The sequence below is a fragment of the Lutjanus erythropterus genome, chromosome 10 (assembly GCF_056507025.1).
Source record: "Lutjanus erythropterus isolate fLutEry1 chromosome 10, fLutEry1.hap2, whole genome shotgun sequence".
In the NCBI taxonomy this organism is placed as follows: Eukaryota; Metazoa; Chordata; class Actinopteri; order Lutjaniformes; family Lutjanidae; genus Lutjanus; species Lutjanus erythropterus.
This window is the reverse complement of record NC_139326.1, coordinates 9,064,859-9,084,514: the sequence shown is the minus strand read 5'-3', so window position 1 is coordinate 9,084,514 and position 19,656 is coordinate 9,064,859. Positions and strand designations below refer to the sequence as shown.

The 19,656-nt window shown below is 40.2% G+C and overlaps 1 protein-coding gene across 1 annotated transcript; it reads right to left on the bottom strand.

Annotated features, from left to right (window-relative positions):
• Positions 1 to 166: 166 nt before the first annotated feature.
• Positions 167 to 19,477, bottom strand: skic3 (SKI3 subunit of superkiller complex). Its single transcript, XM_084728143.1, has 41 exons — positions 19,095 to 19,477; positions 18,634 to 18,734; positions 18,171 to 18,314; positions 17,790 to 17,881; positions 17,600 to 17,675; positions 17,349 to 17,495; positions 17,018 to 17,116; positions 16,774 to 16,882; positions 16,551 to 16,691; positions 16,331 to 16,429; positions 16,086 to 16,210; positions 15,857 to 15,943; positions 15,519 to 15,622; positions 15,251 to 15,377; positions 14,844 to 15,023; positions 14,570 to 14,694; positions 14,227 to 14,477; positions 13,741 to 13,843; positions 13,443 to 13,625; positions 13,163 to 13,310; positions 13,001 to 13,079; positions 12,599 to 12,660; positions 12,453 to 12,509; positions 12,294 to 12,362; positions 11,731 to 11,805; positions 11,377 to 11,518; positions 11,167 to 11,260; positions 10,929 to 11,006; positions 10,307 to 10,431; positions 10,064 to 10,187; positions 8,542 to 8,766; positions 8,262 to 8,334; positions 8,054 to 8,107; positions 7,815 to 7,926; positions 7,455 to 7,583; positions 7,244 to 7,368; positions 6,038 to 6,202; positions 4,792 to 4,944; positions 2,989 to 3,119; positions 771 to 900; positions 167 to 553 (listed from the first exon to the last, which is right to left on the bottom strand). Exons 2-41 carry the CDS (start codon positions 18,721 to 18,723, stop codon positions 473 to 475), a joined length of 4,713 nt encoding a protein of 1,570 aa, XP_084584269.1. The 5' UTR covers positions 18,724 to 18,734; positions 19,095 to 19,477; the 3' UTR covers positions 167 to 472.
• Positions 19,478 to 19,656: the final 179 nt, after the last annotated feature.

The following is a 19,656-nucleotide window of genomic DNA, read 5'->3' as shown; positions in this document are numbered from 1 at the left end:
TTGATTGCAGTTGTTTACTTTTTCTGTAAGACTACAATGTCAACAGTATGTAAAATACTTGAAAATGTAATACATACTCTGTGATCTAATCTGCTGTATGTGTTATTGGAAAAGCATGTTTTGTACAAATGTGTGGCCAATACCAACTCTTGTTAATTTTTTTAAAAACCTGAAATCACCAATAAGGGTCTACAAAAATGAGACAATCTTTGTACACCGAGCAAAAAGCATTTATTTCAGCCTGAATGTGGACACTGATTTCTGTAAACATGTTGAAATATGTGATAATGCTCATGATATTCAATTTCCTAAAGACTGCATACTGTAAAATAAAGAATTATGTTAAGCTAATGAATGTCATGATTAATATGAGACCCTTGATACCCAGAAAAGCTGAACTAATGATGATTCAGGCCTGTGGATAAACCTGCTCAGCTGCATGATTTCATGGTGATGTAGTTGTTGACAACATTCAGGATGACGAAGAGGCAAGCAGTGAATGAAACTCCAGCAGTCTTTGATCTCCATTCATTTTGGCGTGTTGCAAAAGGATCTGCAAAAAGAGAAAGAGAAAATATGCCCACTGTCAAAGCTGTGGTGAAAGTAAACAACCAGCACAGAAACATGACTATGATTAATATCAGTCTCGCTATGTGTGCGCTGTTTCCACTGAAGTCGTGGTTGGAACCAGGCATTTTAAATGAATATAAATCACCACAGAAATGGTTCGATGTGGTGCCAGTGCAGGTACGAGGCAGCTGTGTGCTCACATTCATTAGCTCCTCGTCGTTTTTGGCATGCAAGTGTCTGAGGAGGTACCAGCTGGCCACCTGCACCACGGTCACTGGGAAGTTTTTAGATGGGACGTACACCAGCCTCTCCAACAGGCGCCTGGTCTCCCTGCAGACACACGCAGAAAAGGGCAAAGGCAGCTCATATGTTATCAGTGGTTGGGTTTGTGTTACGTTCCCAATAGTCCCAGCAGGAAAGACGGCACCAACAGAGCATCAAGTAATGATAACGTCAAGTCCATATCAGTCTCAGTCCATCTGGTCCTCAAAGGAAATTAAAATGACTTTTGTCTTATGACATTTATCCAGCCAGTACACATGAAAACCCTGTATAAACCACCGAAGCAAATGAATCACAGAAAAGACATTGTGAGATAATTATTCAGTATAATAATACTGGAAAACAACATGCTGATATCAAGAAGAATAAAAACATTCTTTCCATCTAATATCCATATTCATGCCTCTGGGTTTCATCAGGCAGAGTTATTAGGGCTGGTATAAATATCCTTTACTTGTATTCAGTGTCTTTTTGTAGTTTCTGTGATAACATCATCACAGCCGGAATCACAGAATTGAGAATTTTAAAGAAAAGGCATAAGACAGATTTCATAGGACATTACATTAAGGCAGGGCTAAAAGTTGACTTGAGATTTGAAAATGTTTCTGCGTAATGTGTTGTTATAAATAAGTTATTAATTTAACACATACTTTCTTTTTTTTTTTACAAAATAAACAACTATAGTTTTACAAAGAAAGTTTGTTTTCAACAACAAGACATTAAGTCGCGACTTCCTTGACTTGTATAAAATTATCTTTTAAGTTGACAAACTTCTAATGTGCAATTCATGGCACAATTCAGAGGAGATTGAAAAAAAAAAAATGTCTCTCACACTGACTACCATACATATTTTTTCTGAAGTAAGGTCCCACCGGAAAAAGGAGGGACTTCGTTCACTTATCAACCAACAGATATCAGTGGTGAGTTTTCCAACCAAGCCACTCCACTCTAAGTGTTGTTTAAAAAAGTCTTAAAAATACATCCCCCAAAAATAAAATTCTGTTTCCAGTATACAAGATAAAATGAAACTTGTCTCTGGCATGACAGGGCCCTTGATGTTGTGATTATACTTGGCACAGTGGAGTTCCTGCAGCATCTCTCAAGGAAATTTAGCCAGTTCATGCTTGGCATATTTGTTCTCCTCGGCTCTCAGATGAATGCGGTGGTCTAATTAAGCCTCCTGGCCGGCCTGTGAGGTACTGACAGAAGGCTATTATGTCAAGACAGCAAAACTTTGCTTTGTAAATGTCTTTGCCAAAGTTTCTTAAGTACCAACATCTTGAAAAGACAGATGGGGGAATAAATCTTAAGTTACAGAAATCTTATGATTAATTTAATCAGTTATGATGATATATTACAATTAAAGCGATAGTTTGGATTTGAAGCGGGGTTATATGAGGTACTTATTGATAGTAAGTGTATTAGCTATAGCAGGTGGTGGTCGGCCCACCCCTAGTTTGTGCAATGTATTTTATCCACAAAAACATTAGTTTAAGTGTTAGAATATTTTCACTTTGCCACCAGACAGCCTTTTCTGATGGGAAACCACTGTTATAAAAGCCAAATATCACTCTTCTCAAACCAACCAAACTCCATGGGCAAAATCAGTCATTTTAACTTGTGGAACACAGAAGTGGCTGGTCTGCTGCTTCCTTGATCTGTTAGGTTGTTTGTGTTATTGTGTGACATTGATGTTTTAAAAGAATTGTTTAGGTTCACTGAAGTCCTGTCAGAAAAGTCTGCCTGACAGGAAGGTAAAGCAGTGAAAATATTCTAAATATAGTGTACACTTCAATTGATAGTGATTTCTTTTAAGGTGGACCTTTTTTAGTGGCTAAAGTACCTTTTCTTGTCGACCCCATCCTCAGCAGTTCATTGCTTAGCCTCCTTGCTGCTCCTCCTCTCTGCTTCTCTTAACTAGATGTGCGCCAACCAGCATCTACTGTATCTAATACACCGGCTATCAATACGTTCTTCATACAGTCCCACACCAAATAATCTGCACTATCCCTAACACAGCAATGGGATAAAATCATTTCCATAAACTATGCAGAACCACCCACACGCCTGCAACATTCATGTGTATTTGCATATTACCTGTTGCAGTGGAAACCGAACACAGTGAGAAGCACTGACCTGGCGCCCATCTTTGTCACATACTGGTGCAGAGCCTGGAAAAGCAGCGCCATGGGGGATGAAGCCAGCTTCAAGACCTCGGTGGTGGCTTCTAGTATCAAGTTTGTCCAGTCGTTCCCTGGGACGCCGGCCTGAGAGGTCGGATTACACAGGGTTAAGAATAAAACAAGCAACGAGACGCCTAAATAAAATCAAGTTTAATCAATGTATTATTGTTTCATGTGCCCAGTCCAGAAAGGTTTACAAGATATTATTTAGAAACACAGGCCAGAAACCAGAGTAGCAACGTAAATTACAAGTCATATTAAACTAATAAACCACCCTCATGTTTTTTCCAAGCTTTAGAGACAAAGATAGCCAACATATAAGCATTAAAATTAAACAATTCCATTCTGTCATTGTCTGGATTTTGAACCCGCATTTCATTTAATATCTGTATTCTTAACTCATCATAATAATGACAATCCAGAAGAAAATTTGATTCATTCTCAGCTTCTCCTGATTCGCATAATTCACACAACCTGCTGTCCTCATGGATGTTTTTAAAAATGCCAACTTCAAGGACCAGAGGAAGGCTTCTTGTTCTCAGCTGAGCAACTAAATCCTTTGACTCCTTGTTGTGTTTGCTGAAAAATAAAATTCAGTGCTGTGACTGTGCTTGATTTGAATATATGTTTGTAATTTTGGTTTTCACAAAGCATCTTTCAGGCATTTTGCCTCAGAACTTGCAAGTAACTTTCTTTTAATGGTGTTCATGCTGCATGATCAATTATTACCATACACATATTATAACCCAGCTTTCACAAAAACAGCATGAATCTCTTTAGCTCATGGAGAAGTGTGCAATTAACCCCAAAGAGGAATCACCCCGAACAGCAAGAATAGTAGCAAACTCATGAATACCTAAAAACAGGGCAGGTGCAGCTCTATTCTGCATTGAGTCTGCTATTTTACATTCAGTGAAGCTCCATATCCCTGATGCATTTTTAATTTGGGGGAGAACATGCAACATAAAATTCAGAGATATTCAAGAAACTTGTAATTCTTTTAACAGTATTGTTTTTCTAACAATTTTCATAACACCCGCCTCCTCTGTGCCAGCAGCTGCTTTCAGATGAGCCGTCAGTGGCTGTAATCAAAATTAGATGATGAGAAGAGCTGTATTTAACTATGGAAAGCAGCTATGGGATTCAGTGTCCTGTGAGTGGTGGACTAAAAACCACATCCCCTCCAGTTCAGTCACAAAGGCAGCTTCTTGTCTTGTTTGTATTTCCACTTGGCCTTGGCTTCTGATCCTATAATTCTGCTGGATATTCATCCATCTTTCATCTCCTCTGCCTCATTTCTGCCCAGGTGACGGGGATGTAGAGGGGAGGTGCCTCTGGCCTTATGTGTGCATAGTAAAATGCTTGTTGTTATTCTAAAATGATGCTAGTCCTTAGCAGGGCTGCATAATTAATTAAAATATTATCAAAATCAACATGGCTAAGTGCAATATCCAAATCACTGAAGCTGCAATGTTTTGATGGAGGAAAAATGGTTGATAAAACAGCATTATAATGAAGTACTATAGTGATGCAGAGATTTTTAAACCACATTGTGCAGCCATAGTCCATATAGCTCAAACATTACATTTGGGCCAGAAGAAAAACAGTGCTACCATCCTTACATAGTGCTACTTTTTAGCTCTATTTTGCAGTGCCACTAAATTTGCAACATATAAATAGTTGTGCTGTAATAACTGTATTTCACCACCCTAAAATTCTGAATATTTCTTATCTAGATTTATATGCAGGAACTCACCATACAGGGTCCGAGGGCCAGCAGAGCCAGGCGGAGCAGGCTGGCTATCTGGCTGCTGTGTATGCCGAGCTGTGAGGCGAGCTGCAAACTCTGCCTGTAGGCCATTACCGCCTGGACCAGCAGACCCTGGCTACGATACACCTCAGCCAGCCACTGCAAGACGGAGGGTGATTGGAAGATGATGGATAAGTGGTGAGAAGAGGTGAGAATGGGAGATTTACAGAGGGGCAGGTGGGAGCAGGAATATGAGAGGCGAAGGAAGACGGGGAACAGATCGTTAGAGACAGAAAGATTATCAAAATGGTGTAAAATACTCATCACAATGAGTTTTGTCCAACCAACAGTCCAAAACCCAAAGACTCTTCATTTACTGTCATAAATAATAGGAAAAGCAGCAAATTCTTAATTCTGAGAGGCTGGAGCCTATTTAACATTTTTGACAAATATCTGAAACACTACAAATGATTAATTGGTTTTCAAAAATTGTTGGCAATTAATTTTCTTTCGATCGACTAATCAGCTAGCTCGAAATTGAAACAAATATAAAACTACTGGTAGAAAAATGGTAGTATCTTCAGCTACAAATACCATACAATGACTTCTCTTTCTATATCATTGCCTGCAGCAACAAGATAAAAAAAAAGACAGAAAAAGCATGGACAATTATTTGCTATCATTACACAGAGCTGTTGTCTGCATGTTGATTCAGTAATGTCTGCATGTAATTTGTCTCTGCACTGAATGTGATCTAGCGACACATTTTAACTCAACACATTTACACTGTAACGTGGTCATTAACCGTGGCTACGATCGGCCGATATGTTCACGGCTTGAAAGAGAGAGCCTGGCATCTCTGCTGCTTCTCCCCTGCTGGCAGCACCCATTTGATGTTAAGTGCAGCAATCTGAGGTCTCAAGCAAGGCACATAAATGGTCTTCATTAGGCCAGTGTCTCTCAGTGGAAACAGCGAGGAGAAAAAAAACATCTCACCATTTCATGATTTCATTTAAACAAGTGACTCACGACTGAGAGCATCAACATTTTTAAACCTCTCTATGTGACAGAGTTTGTTTGGGGTGGTTGTATACACAGTACGCCTGTGTGAACAATGTGGAATAGCTTCGTCTAAGATGTTGTACTATTAAACTACTGGTGCTTGAAATTAAACAGGAACAGCTTATTAGTTATTTGCTGCAACATGAAACACTGGTCAGGTATTGTACATAATAATGAAGTGTCCGCTTACATGCCATGCTCCGAGGTTGGTGGGGTTCAGCATCACTGTGTTGTTCAGCTGCTCCAGCGCAGAGTCTGGGAGGACAGCACCACCACTGGCAACAAGGAGGCGCTGACACTGCACCTGTCTCAGTGACAGCAGCACTCCTGGGTGTTCTGGAGACACATTCAACACCTGGGAGGAAAAAGCAATCAGAGCATGATGAACACAACAAGGGAAAGAAGAGGCCACACATGAGATGTCTGAAGGTAATTTGTTTTACCTCAGCTATGTTAATTTCTGAGTGAAATAACTCTTAATATTTTCTATACATGGGATCAAGGCACTGGTCACTTTTTTGCCGTCAGAACGACCACGTCCCCTTGTGGACAAAAACAGGTGCTGTAAAAGTGCCAGTGCCAAATTTAAAAAAAAACTAGAGGCAACATGCCTAAAAATGGAAGAACAGTAAAATCTTCAGGCCATCCAAAGAGGATGAAAATATTAAACTGTCTGACCTGGTCAGTCGATGCATGTCTGTCTGTGGCAAACACAGATCAAAGTGAATCGGAATACAGTCTTAGTTTGGTAGAACAGACAGTCCACTGTAAAGACCTCAAAGCAGAGGATATTGAAGTAAATAATTCACGTAAATTGAGCTGACCTTTTTAATAATAAAGCTTGTAAACAGCATTAAGTAACGTACAAGTGGAGCTAAAACAGACCTGCTTTCAACTTCTCTCGGCTCCTAAGGGAGTATTAGGTTGCGCACTAAGCACAAACAGCTGTCAAACTAAGCATAGCGGTACCACTTAAACACAGCAATGTAATTAGTTTACAGTAACATCACATTGGAAGTAATATCAAAACTAAATCAGATAAACAAAGTGTCTTAATGACATGAAAAGTGGCAGATGTCAGAAATAGATTTGCTGGAGATTCAAAAAGGCATTTATATGTCAGGTTCAGGCAGACTAAAAGGACAATCATCAACCAATATTTCTTTAATTTTTGTGTAATGAATTAGTCAGTGAATCATTGATCAGCAGCTACATAATGCTTTGACTGACTGGCCATATGACTCGGGTTCCTACTAGTTAAAAAGTAATATGGTATTCTTATTTTATGCTATTAATCTGGCAAAGACCTCAGAAGCACCCAAATGTGCTGCTCTCATCTACAATGAAGTAAATCAGAGATTAATATTGAGGTTGTGTGTGTATGTTCATATCCCACCTGTGAGCAGAGGGCTTCTGCCTGCTCCAGCTGTCCCCCCAGCATGAGACCAGTCACCGCCTGTTGTAATACCCAGCCCTCGAGGCTCTGGGCCAGAGGGCGCTCTATCTCCTCCACAGTACGGACTGGGATACAGATAGGTATGTGTTACACACTCAAACACACATAAAATAATAAACACAGTAAAGCACACATGCACAAGTGTACACACCTTTCTCAGAAACCACTGACATGAGGGTTTGCTCCAGTCCTTGCCTGCAAGGAGCAGAACCAGAAAGATAACAGGAAGTGTTTTCTATGTGACAGGCGGCCATTAATCCTGCCCATGTTGCTGGATCATCTGAAAACAGAGAGGAGCGGAGCCTCAGATCACACACACTTTCACAGATATTCCTTTAATTGTAGGTATAAGGTAGCATTATGATTATCAAATAGTAATAAATGTAAAGAGGCCTCTGTGTGTCACAAAACTGCAAAGCTTGAATTTACTGTGTACAGTATATCAGTGACACCATTATCTGGAAGAATTGCCCCAGAGGTGTACCACACACAATGCACAATATATCTTTACCAGGACATAGCAGCACAGCTCTCTGCATAGTCTTCAGTGCATTCCTGTGACTGTCCTCTCCAGAATGTCTCCCACTAGCCAGCTGATTAACTCCGCTGTACAACAACGCCCTCTGCAGGCAGAAAAGTTAGAGACACCAGAGTCAACATTTAATGAATTGTGCTCTAAAATGCATTGAGTTTTTTGGATGCTGACACAGTATAAAAAAAACAGAGAACACAACAGATAAAGTCTTATACCTTTCCTTGGGTCATACTAGAAAGACAGGCAACATGACCAGCCATCGCTCCGCCCTGGAAAACACAGCAGGCAAAACCATGAACCCTTCTTAACTGTTCAGCAAAGGTGGACAAAGCTCACCAGTGAAATGTGTGTGTGTGTGTATGACAGATTTCCTGGGCGTGTGATTGGGATGTGTGTGACGTCTGCGTGTGTATGCAGCCTTACATTTGCCTTCCTGGGGTAGTATTGTGGCACCACTCTGGACAGCAGCACCCACAGAGATGGGTTTCCTGGATTGCTGTAAATATGACAGAAAATAATACACACAAAATCTTTGTAGATTTTCTACCTTATGTAGGGGTTTTTCCCACATAAATAGTCCAAGAATTAAGTAAATCTGGCATTCAATGTTAAAAGTGCAGTTCATTTTTTGAAGTCAAATTAGGTTGTTGTTGGATCCAGCACATCAGAAGGGTACTCTAAACAATTCAAACAAGCAGTTTACCTGTGTACAGCTCTGGAAGCCTCTCTTTGCACGGCACTGTAGTTGCCCTGCAGGGCCAGCAAGGTGCAGGTGAGCAGACACCGCTGCTCGACAACACTCCCAGAGGCCGAACCTTGTTTCAGCAGTTCAGTCAGGGCAGCAGAAGCCAATGTGGCATCACTGTGAACCAGTCCCAGGGCACACAAACACAGCAGAGACTCTGAAATAGGCTCCTTTAACATCGAGCTGTGGAGACAAAAAGCAGACAGATAAAAAGTTATAGACTTCAAGGACGTGAAATTCAAGTATTATCACAAATTAACATCATGTCATAATGCAGCTGACAACAATTTTTCTTTTGACAGATGGTTTCTTGGCACAATCAAGTGATGTTGGGAGGCTCTGGCATTAATAACTGCTAAACAGCTGGCATGTCTAGATGGGATCCCTTTCAATGCTTTTAAAATTACCATATTTGCATGATTCTGTCTAAATACTTCTTGGACGTTAGTCCCTCATGCAATCACTGCCACTCATCTCCTACTGCTCATGCCCGGCCCTGTGCTGAGCTTCAAAATTTTTGCCTCTCATCTTTAAAATAATCTCTAATAATTGCCTGAATAAAACACTGACTGTTCAATAGCCATTTCTGGTGCCCCTCCAGAGCTCTACATACTGTGTAAGGTTGAAGTAAACTGTTTTGCTTTTGCTAATTTACTCACCACATGATTTTAATTGAATGGAAAGATGTACACACACCTACCTTTACTCACTAGATCTAAAACTGTACTTCTAAAATTAGATAAAATAAAATAAACCTTTACAGACTCGCCAAAAACTTTCCAGAAAGTATAAACTCACATTTTTTTTAATGATATTAAAGAGAAAATCGAATTATCTGCTATTCCATAACAAGGAAAAAGTCAGAATTAGCCACGCTCCCTTAATATAGTTCTGTCCTACATTTGTTTCATTTTTCACAAATACATATCCAATAGCCTACTATATTTTATCCTGTGATTTGATTTATTTATTTTGCATTATCAGGAGTTTGCTTTTTTTATTGTATGCATGTTGTTTTTCTTATTGTCACAACTGTCTTCTCCTGTCCTATTTTTCATCTACACATTCCTGAATATATCATATATTATCATACCATTTGCCATAAATCACAGTAAACAGAGTTCTATTTATCTTTTGTCTCTCAGGTTTGTTATTCTGGAATCATAACTTTTGAATGTAATAATGTTTGGCCACAAGCACTTGAGCAGTTTCTGACTGACATGGACATTAAAAACATTTATTATCATTTATTATAGCTTGAAAATACAACCAAATAATGCAGGCTCTAAAGTAAGAATTTATTAAAGGTGGATCATCCATCTCTGGTAAGTGTCACGTCTTTGCACTTCTATTTTTATACTGGCATGAAGTGAAAATGAAGACTGGCCAGGAAAACACACACATCAATCAACCTACATACAGTTTTTCTGGTTAGTGGACAAAAACATAAAAACTAAACCAGCCAACACAGCGGACTCACCATTTAAACAGCAGAGTCTTGGCCAAGTCTAGATTTCCCTGTCGGTGCTGAAGCAGGGCCAGAGCTGTCAAGATGTAAGCCTTATCCTTCTCACTGGAAGCCACAGCCAAGGCACGTTCATAGGCTGCAGTACACACACACACACACACACACACACACACACACACAACAGATCATTTACAATCCCCCTAGCATGTAAACACATATACAGTCTCTGATATTTCAGTGTCCCTCAGTCCTCACCGCTGATGCTCTCTGGGATGAGTCGTGCCCTGCAGTAGGCCAGAGCGAGCCCAGTTAGATCACTCAGCTCCTGCAGTGGAGTGGAATTATAAACTTGTACTGCCTCGTCCCACTGGCCCGAGGTGCTGCAAAAGACACAAGGGGACGTAAAAAGAATGTAGTTTGGAGTATTTGTTAAAGGGATAGTTTAAATAATTTAATGTGGGATTGTATGAGGGTTTTTAAACAATTTGGAAAAACTGAGAGGAGCAGCAGCATGGAAGCTAAGCAATGCACTGCTGTGGACAGGGTCAGTTATTTCACCATTTCACCTGGCAAAACACAGGAGTGTTTGATGTGCCACTGCCTTGATCTGTTCATTAGTTATTGTTACTGTGTTTTTTACAGTCATAAAAGGCTGTCTCACAGTGCAGTAAAGCAGTGAAAATATTCTAAATATAGCATACACTTAAACTGATGCTGCTTTATTTCAAGTGGCTAAAATACCTTTTGTTGTTGACCCTGTCCACAACACAACTACGGATAAATACCTCATACAACCCCACTTCAAATAATCCAAAATATCCCTTTAATTATTGTGAAAGATGGCTAAAGTAAACAGCAATGAGACAGTAGTTTTTACCACAAAGCACGCCCATAGCTGCCCAGAGCAAAAGCCAGCTCCTCTGTCGATGACATGGACTGAAGCAGTTCAACAGCTCTGTGGAAGGAGAGGTAAAATTAGAAAAATGAGAATTGTATGAAACAGTGCATCAAATTGTGCACAGATGAAATAGAGGCACAACATCTTTTGTCCCTCATTTTTTTCTTGATACAGTCTCATCTGTGAGCCTGCAGAGTCAGTAAATCCGGACGGACACCTTTGGTACGCCTGTAAGGCCTGCCTCTTCAGCTGCAGATGCTCATTCAGGTAACCGAGCATGATGAAGGCATCAGGGTCAGACTGGATCCTCTCTGTGAGGGATGCAAAGGGAACTTCATGTCACACAACATCTATCACACACAAGCCAAGTACAACCAAAGGATGTGAGGATCCTGCATGCACGCAGACACAAAAGTAGCTGCTGTACCCGTGTACTTGGTGAGCGCCACCTGAGCAGCAGAGATGGCGTTCATCTGGACAATGTTGTAGCGGTACAGTTCAGAGTCTCTGTTGGTCTTATCCAGCAGGGTGGAACACACCCAGTAGGCATAACCTTTCACTCCCTCCATCTGCAGCAGAAAGATGAGTGGTAAAGCGATAAAGACGAAGAGTTGAAGAAAAAGCTTTGTATCACCCATAATTACTCTCTAGTAGCAGCAAAAAAAAAACTTGTAGCTGAAAACTGACAGAGTGACGAAGAAAGTTAAAGCAAAGATGTTATTAGCTAGCTAATTAGTGGGTATCACAATAGCAAACCCAGTGGTTTTGGGAGGTCACGCACATGTGTGCTGAGTTCAGTGGTGTGCCTGAAAAGATCCATGGTGTCATAGCTTCCCACTCTCTCTGCTATCAGCGCCTGGTAGGAGGACAAAGGGATAAAACTATCATTTAGACAGATAAAGACAAAGAAAAAATCATTGCGTCTTTTGAAAACAAGCACGCTGGTATGCAATTTATTTCAGCATAATCAAACCTCTTACTCTATATTTAAGTATGTACTAACCAACAGAATCCAATTACAGTAAATCTTAGCCAAGTACATAGTATTTCTCCTCTGGGATTCCTAAATGAAATTTACATATGACTGGCTGCTCAAGAGAGACAAGACATGTCTTCTTCTCTGTACTCATTTTACAAATCATCAAAAACATACTGAGGCCCCTCACCCAGCTACGTCTTTCATATTCCTTATCTTTATGAAATACTTGTACCACCCGAGTAAATTAATTACCTTACCTATTTAATGTTGTTCTTGTTAGTTCTACTTTTAGCAGTGATGGGGAAACTACTTTAAAACTGTAGTTTACCAAACAACAAGCAACAAGCCTCATGATGTCTTTATACCTGTCCAATCCAGCAGTTCACATAAAGTGGCTCCAGGGACTGGGCAATCTTGTAGGCCTGGTGTGCAAGCTGAGAAAACAGGACCAGACTTTAACAAAGAAAACATCAGCCAATCAAACTACAACGAAGATACACAGTGAGAAAATTGGTAACACACACCTCTATATTGTCTTTCTTCAAATACAGGGTACCTAGGTTGGTCCAAGCAACAACATTCTGTAATGAGACGTTAAAAAGTCACATAAGAACATCAGGATATTTTCTGACATGACCATTCATCAAATGAACAAACGTGCAGTACATACATTTGCCTCAACTTGTATGGACTTGATGAAGCAATGTTGAGCCAGAGCAAAGTTCTCAACACCTGATGTGACGGAAAGAAAGTGGCAAGATAAAATTTCATCAGTTTCTGTGACACAAATCAATCAAAAGTAGCTGTTTTACTCAGAGAAAAAAAACAGGTACCCAATGTTGTTCATTTCTAAGGGCAAAGCAATGAGAGTAAAACAAAATGTAAAGGCGTTTGCTCTGAAAACATAAATATAACATTTTTAAATGACAAATTTTACTATCAACCCAAAGCAGACACCTTTTTGGACAATTAAGTATATTGATGGGTCAAGTACAAAGTAGCTCAACCAATCCATCTGTGCAGTAAGTAGAGTAGACTTATTATTTAAATATTTGAGGTGGCATATTATTACCTTTACTCATGGAAATCACTCCCAGGGCAGTCCAGTAGTTACGATTCTCACTGTCCATCATTATGGCCTTTTTTAAACACTGAAAAGAGAAGAAAAACTCTTAAGACCAATTCTGGAAGCAAACAATGCAACAATGTTGTTGCGCAGGATTCTGTAAATTACCTGCTCGGCCTTCTCTAGGAGTAGAGATGGGGAGTTCTCGTCTCCCTCTGCAGGGCAGGACAGACTGGACTGGCGGTAGTAGTTGAGTCCAAGGTCATACCAAAGGCTGGGAGCCTCAGACATCAGCTTCAAAGCACGGGCATAACATCTGCAAACAAAAAATGCATTTAATGTTCAGTGGGGAAAAGATGGTAACTTTTTTGTAAGCAGTGTAAGCTTTGACAGAACATTGATGGTGTAGGAAGGCAGCTTAGAAACATATGCCTCTTTGTGGTCACACCTTTCACCAACTTTGAGTATCTGAGCCTGGTTCAGTGTGTGGCTCTGGGTGTTGGGGTCTAAACCAGCTAGCGGGGCGGGCACTACAATCTGGGCTCTGTTTGGCGACACGGCGCTGACTGTGGTGCAAGCATCTCCCAGCAGTTTCCACAAACAGGACAGGTCTGGACGCAGCTCCACAGCTCTAAAAAGGATAGATCAATGAAATCGAAGTGGGATACTGCGATGTAATGAACCACAGACAAAAGCAGCAAATCTCATTTTAAGATCTACAAATTAAACAAATGTGTAGTCATTACCTGAAGAGGTTCTTTATGGCTTGCTGAATGAGGTCTACAGCTCCCCCGTCTCTGCAGTCTTCCATTAGACTTTTTGCCAAAGACAGCTGGCACTCCCCAAGACCTGAACAAAGGATCGTGCCAATCTAATTAAATGCTGAGCTTCACATATACTCAGAGATGTGCACTTCAAAGCATAACATTGACTATGTTTATATGCACTCTAATTTTGCACTATTATATATCATCTGGGTTTTGGAATCATTCTTTGGAGCACATTCGGAATATGTATAACTATCGATTCGGGCTGTTACTGCAGTTTGTGACACACAGCCTCGGGCCTGTTTATGGTCAGCTCTGTGTGTTGTAAACAAACTATGAGGCAAACAGTTGCAGAGGCTAGGGTAGGGATGTACGCACAACTTTTTTTGGAGTAAGGGCAAAAAAACAAGTATGTAGTTATTAAACCAAAGTGAAGGTCTTGGATACACTGATACAAACACCAACCTTTAAGAGCAGGAACGTAGTCCTGCTGCGCTGTGATCTGCAAATACTCTGCAACTGCCTCCTTGAACTTGCCCAGGGTCTGCTTGATAGCAGCAGCCTGGTAGACGCTGTAGATGGAGGAGGGCTGAAGCTGATGGGCCTTGCCAAAGGCCTTCAGAGCTGCTGTGAAGCTCCGCCGGTTAAGGTAGGCCTCACCCAAACACTCCCAGCAAACCCAGTCCTCAGGGTCTGCTCTCAGAGCTGCCTGCAGGCTATAAACATACAGTCAATAAAGATAATTAAATATGATATGAGAAATATCTACAGTAATAACATTTTATTGTGTGAGATTTGAAACTCTTACTCAGATATAGCTTGCTGATTCTCTCCAACCTTCAGGTAATAAAGCCCTCGTCTCATCCAGGCCCATTTCGCTGAGCCTGGAGTGGCTTTTTCAATCACTGACTGAAGTGTTGCTAAGGCAGTGTCCTACGGCATTTAGAGAGGGAGGATAAAAAGTGACAATAAGGAAAAGAGGAGCATGGGGAGGATCAAGATATCAAGAGGCACCTGAAAGTAAACACTTTAACAGAACACCACACATGAGCTGTCACTGTCTGCCAAAAAAATCCACCCACCATATCGTCTTGCTCCATACAGAGGTCTACCGAGGCGGCTCCAGACTCAGCATCATCGTTGTCTAACTCAAAGGCCTTCTTATAGCAGCCTCGTGCCCGGCCACGGTCATTTGCCACCTCCCGGTAATAATGTCCAAGGTAGCGGAATACACAACCAAGGTTTGGGTCTAACTTTGCAGCCTGAAACGGACAAAAGGACCTTTCAAAATAAGATGCCATTCAGCGTTACACTTTACTTCTGGCAATAAATATCATATTGTGACATTTGATGAGTTTATTTATATTTTGACATTGATCTTTTATAATGTACCATCAATTCTTTTACTTTTTTTTAAATGACTATATAGTGAAATACAACCCACCTTACCTACCAAAAATTCCAAAATTTCAGTAATTACTGTACTAACCTTCAGCAAGTGTGTATGGGCTTTGCTCCGGTCTTTCCGTGTCTCTTCTCCCATGTCCCAGTAGAGTTGTCCAAGCAAGAAATAATACTCTCCACAGTCTGGGCTCTGGCTAGTCGCCTTCAGGAAACTAAACAGAAAAGCAAGAGAGAACAGTTCACAAAGAATCAAACCTTTTTGGACCACACAAAACGGACTGTTTGATTTTTACCTCGGTTTAAGAGAATGAACTTAAAACACACATGCACACAAAAAGAAACTCAGTTTTTACCTCTCCTCTGCCAGCTGCTGCTGGCCCTGAGACAACTGTGCCAGTCCTCTTAGAACGACCCCCTGGGCCAGATTAGGGTTAGAGGCCACCAGCTCTGAAGACACCTACAGAAGACACATTGGATTACTTTGCATAAATCCATATTGTGACGAATAGAAGAAATATTTTTCTTATTTTCCATGTATTGAAATACATTTATCTTAAGCTGTTCTTGTTATCCAGTGATTAAAAGTTACACATTAAAGGAATAATTAACTGCAAACCTGTGTTTCCTATGGTATGATATAATAAATCTGACATCTTCACAAACAAAATTAAGTTGGTAAAAGGTTTTCAACCTTAAGTGCTTGATCCACTTGTCCCTTGCTAAGGTATGCACGTCCTTTAAAGGTGACAAGAACTGGGTCCTTTTCAGCATCTGGGATCTAAAAAAAAACAGAAAAACAACAAACACATGCATGTCCAATGTTACAACAGTGAAACAACATATGTACAAACTAAACCCAGAATAAATAAAACAGGTTTGACTGCTGAATTATTTAATAAAGTACTAAATAATCACATTACCTGTGAAAATGTCTCCAAAGCCTGGTCTGCAGCTTTTTCTCCTCCACTCCTGATTAAAGCCTCTAGCTTCAGCCTGAGCAGTTTGACCTTCAGTTCCTTCTCTCCAGAAACACACACTGTCAGACCTAAAACAAGTAGACACATGAAGCTGATCACCTTCAGGCGCCAAAGACAGCTCCATTTTGAAGATGGTGGTCATGAGGTCATTTGGATAACTACAGTGATATAGAGCAAACTGAACATACCTTGGGAGCATGATATAGCACTGTCTGAGTATCTGTGCATTTTAAACTGGGCTTCAGCCAGACTGTACCACCCTGTACTGGAGCTCATTTTCTTCAACCCTGATAAAATATAAGAGACAGATCACGGGGAGTTAGCACACAACGTCTAAATGGTCAGGAAGCTTTCAGCTGCCTATTACATTAAGAACAGAATCCATTCTTTTTTGATGTACAAACCAACCTTGTGCGAGGTCCTTAATGGCATCTTTATACCTCCCTTCTTGCAGTGCTTTGGTGCCCAGACCCAAGTAACCTAATCCATTGTTAGGGGCCAGATCCAGGAGCCGGGAGAAACAGCTGACTGCATCCTCATTCTGAACACCTTCAAACAAAATCATAATTCTGTAAATCAACGATTCCATTCTGTAATTTTAGATTTCATGAGCAAGGCAACAGTATCTTACCTGCTTTGAGGTAGTGAGAACAAAGCACTTCAAGAGGATAACTTTGGTTGGGGTAGAGGGACAGCATGGACTCGCATGCCTCTTTCATCCTGGCTTCTTCTTGGGGCAGCTACAGTAAGGAGAAATTCGTGACAAACAGCTGATTAAGAGATATGAGGTGGCCTGCCATTTTTTGATGAACATGACCATGTTCTAACTACCCATGGAAATCTTTGGTGGTGGACATCAGAAAGAGTGCACTCACTTTAGACAGACATTTGATGTAGTCAGTGGAGACCTTCTTGTGCTCTTCTCCTGGAATGGGATCCATGAGAACCATGGCCTTCTCAAAAGCTGTGATTAACTGGTGACCACAAACAAACAGAGCAGTTACCAGAGGGCAGAAGGAATAGAGATATGTTCGAAACAACATTTAGATGGATATTATGTTTGTCAGTCGAAATTGGAGCCTGAATGTTCTGACTATAACCTTTTAGAGATTAGAGATTGGAGGGAATGGACTCTTATGTGTTGCAAAGTGCTTATACACAAAAAGAAACACTAGATGTTGCTGTCGACATTTGGGGGAAACTTACATGCTGCTGCGTTTCATTGTCCTGCTCTTCCTCATTAAGGCACTCTGAGAGGAGTTGGGTCATCTGTTGCCATAGCTTCAGTAATTCTTTCTTGTCCACAGCCTCTTCCTCCTTCAGCTGAATGAGCTGCAGCCAAACCTTTGCCAACTATGTGCAAACGTAGTTGGAAACAACACAAATGGATCAAAAGCTGTGTAATACTCAAAAGGGTTTCCTTTTTCCATTGGATGCACATGCCTTAAATTACATACCTTTACATATTCTTTGTCTGACTGGTAGATATCTGACAGCTTTTTGATCGTCTCATAACATTTATTTTTGTCAGCACTGTTAATGGAGAACATGATGAGAGTCAATAACATGACAAATAAAATATGTCAAAACTACAACACTGTGCTAAGGAATCATCATCCTCATCATCACAACCTTTCCATACGTTACCTTGCATAAAGCTCAACAAGCTTCTGATAGATGTTAGGTAGTTCAGCTTTGAAATCCCACTGATCAGTCTTCTCATAAAGATTTGCCAATCCCTACAACACAAATTCATCTGTTTGACACAGTTCATAGGAGAGAGGTAGCATGATAGGCTAAGAATGAATTTGATTGAACAGCGGCATTCTGGTAGAGCTGCATACGTTCACTTTTTTCTAGTTCCAACTGGATTCTGCTGAGTATCATCATTATTGTTATTATTAATATAATATTGTTGTAAGATCAGTCTGATATCTGATGATGAGTGAATTAAGTCAGCATTGTCTTCCGATACTGATTGTGGATCGTATCGGTCTAAACCCTGCATCCAGGTGGAAACTACCATACCTGCCATGCCAGTAGCTGCGCAGGCTCCAGCTCCACGGCCTTTTTGTAAGCCGTCTGTGCCTGATCTGGTTGGTCAAGTTCACTGGCTGCCAGGCCAATGAACACCCAGGCATTATAGTTGTTCTTCTCAAGTTTTAAAACAGCCTAAAACCACATTAAAGAAAGCAAAGTCAGAAATACAACATCTCTGTTTGAGAGATACATTGCCTCATTCAATAACTCATTAGAAAAGATGAATATGAACAACCATGGTCTTATGTAAATACCTTAGGAATCTGAGTATCTGAGATCCTTTATCAGGACTGCAACTATCGATTATTTTCAGAATCGATTAATCTATTAATCGAGAAAATAACTGACAGATTAATCAATGATGAAAATAATCGTTTGTTGCAGCCCTAATTAATTTAATCATTGATTGATAATGAATGACTCAATCAATCATTGCAGTTCGATACATTACCTTACAGTGTTTTAGAGCTTCTTTGAACTCTTTGTTTTTTATGGCCTCTCTGGCACTTTTCAGTGCCGTTTTCACTTCTTTACTAGACATCTTAAAATTATCTGAGAGACACAAAGACACACAGAACAAGAAACACTGTCACATTACGAGTCCAAAACAACAGTTCTCAGCCACATACATCGATGAGCCTGTCGCATATAACGAATGAATGAATTATAAGCTAAGTAAAGCTAGCGCTATTTATTTAAATTGTATTAATCCACAAATGTTTATGCTATGCTATGCCTGCTGAGTAGCGATGATGTGACTGACTGAAAAGTTAAGAGTTGACTTGACAGTAATGGTAAGTTAACTAGTTTGTTAGCATTGTTAGCTACTAGTTAGCTGAATACAATTTAGCATTAGCTGAGAACTTGTCAGTCTCTAATCTATGTACTTTAGAATAAGAACATATTTCAAACCTTAATTGATGCCTAAGAGGATATTTATTCAGTTTGTAGAGGTGTTACCCATGTAGGTTTTGAAAAAGAGAACTAAAGTTGGGCAGATCTCCTGTTTACGTTTACAGCTTGCTCTGCGGCTGTTTGTTGACACGGAAGTGAAAAAGACGCAGGACCTCTGAATTTCAAAATAAAGGTCGTTGCAGTTCGGACCACTTGAGGATGTGTACAGAGATGCAGATACAGGCAAGGATAATTACAAAAATACAGAAGTGTACAAAATGGTCATTTATTTTTTTTCTTTAAAAATGAATGAATGAAGAAATGAATAATGGCAGGAACTGAACACACATCATATCATAGCCATGTTACAAAATGAAAAAACAAAAAAGTAAAAAGGCATTTAGGAGGAAGAAGTTTCCAATAGGGTCAAACAGCTTCTATCATACCTTAAATATTAAGAAATGATATAACCTCTTGAAAATGTATGACTTAAACAGACCCCATCCAGGGGGTCTTATAATAGCTAAATACATTATTGTATATCTCTTTGTTGGGGTTGTTTTATTTGCTTCTGTAACTG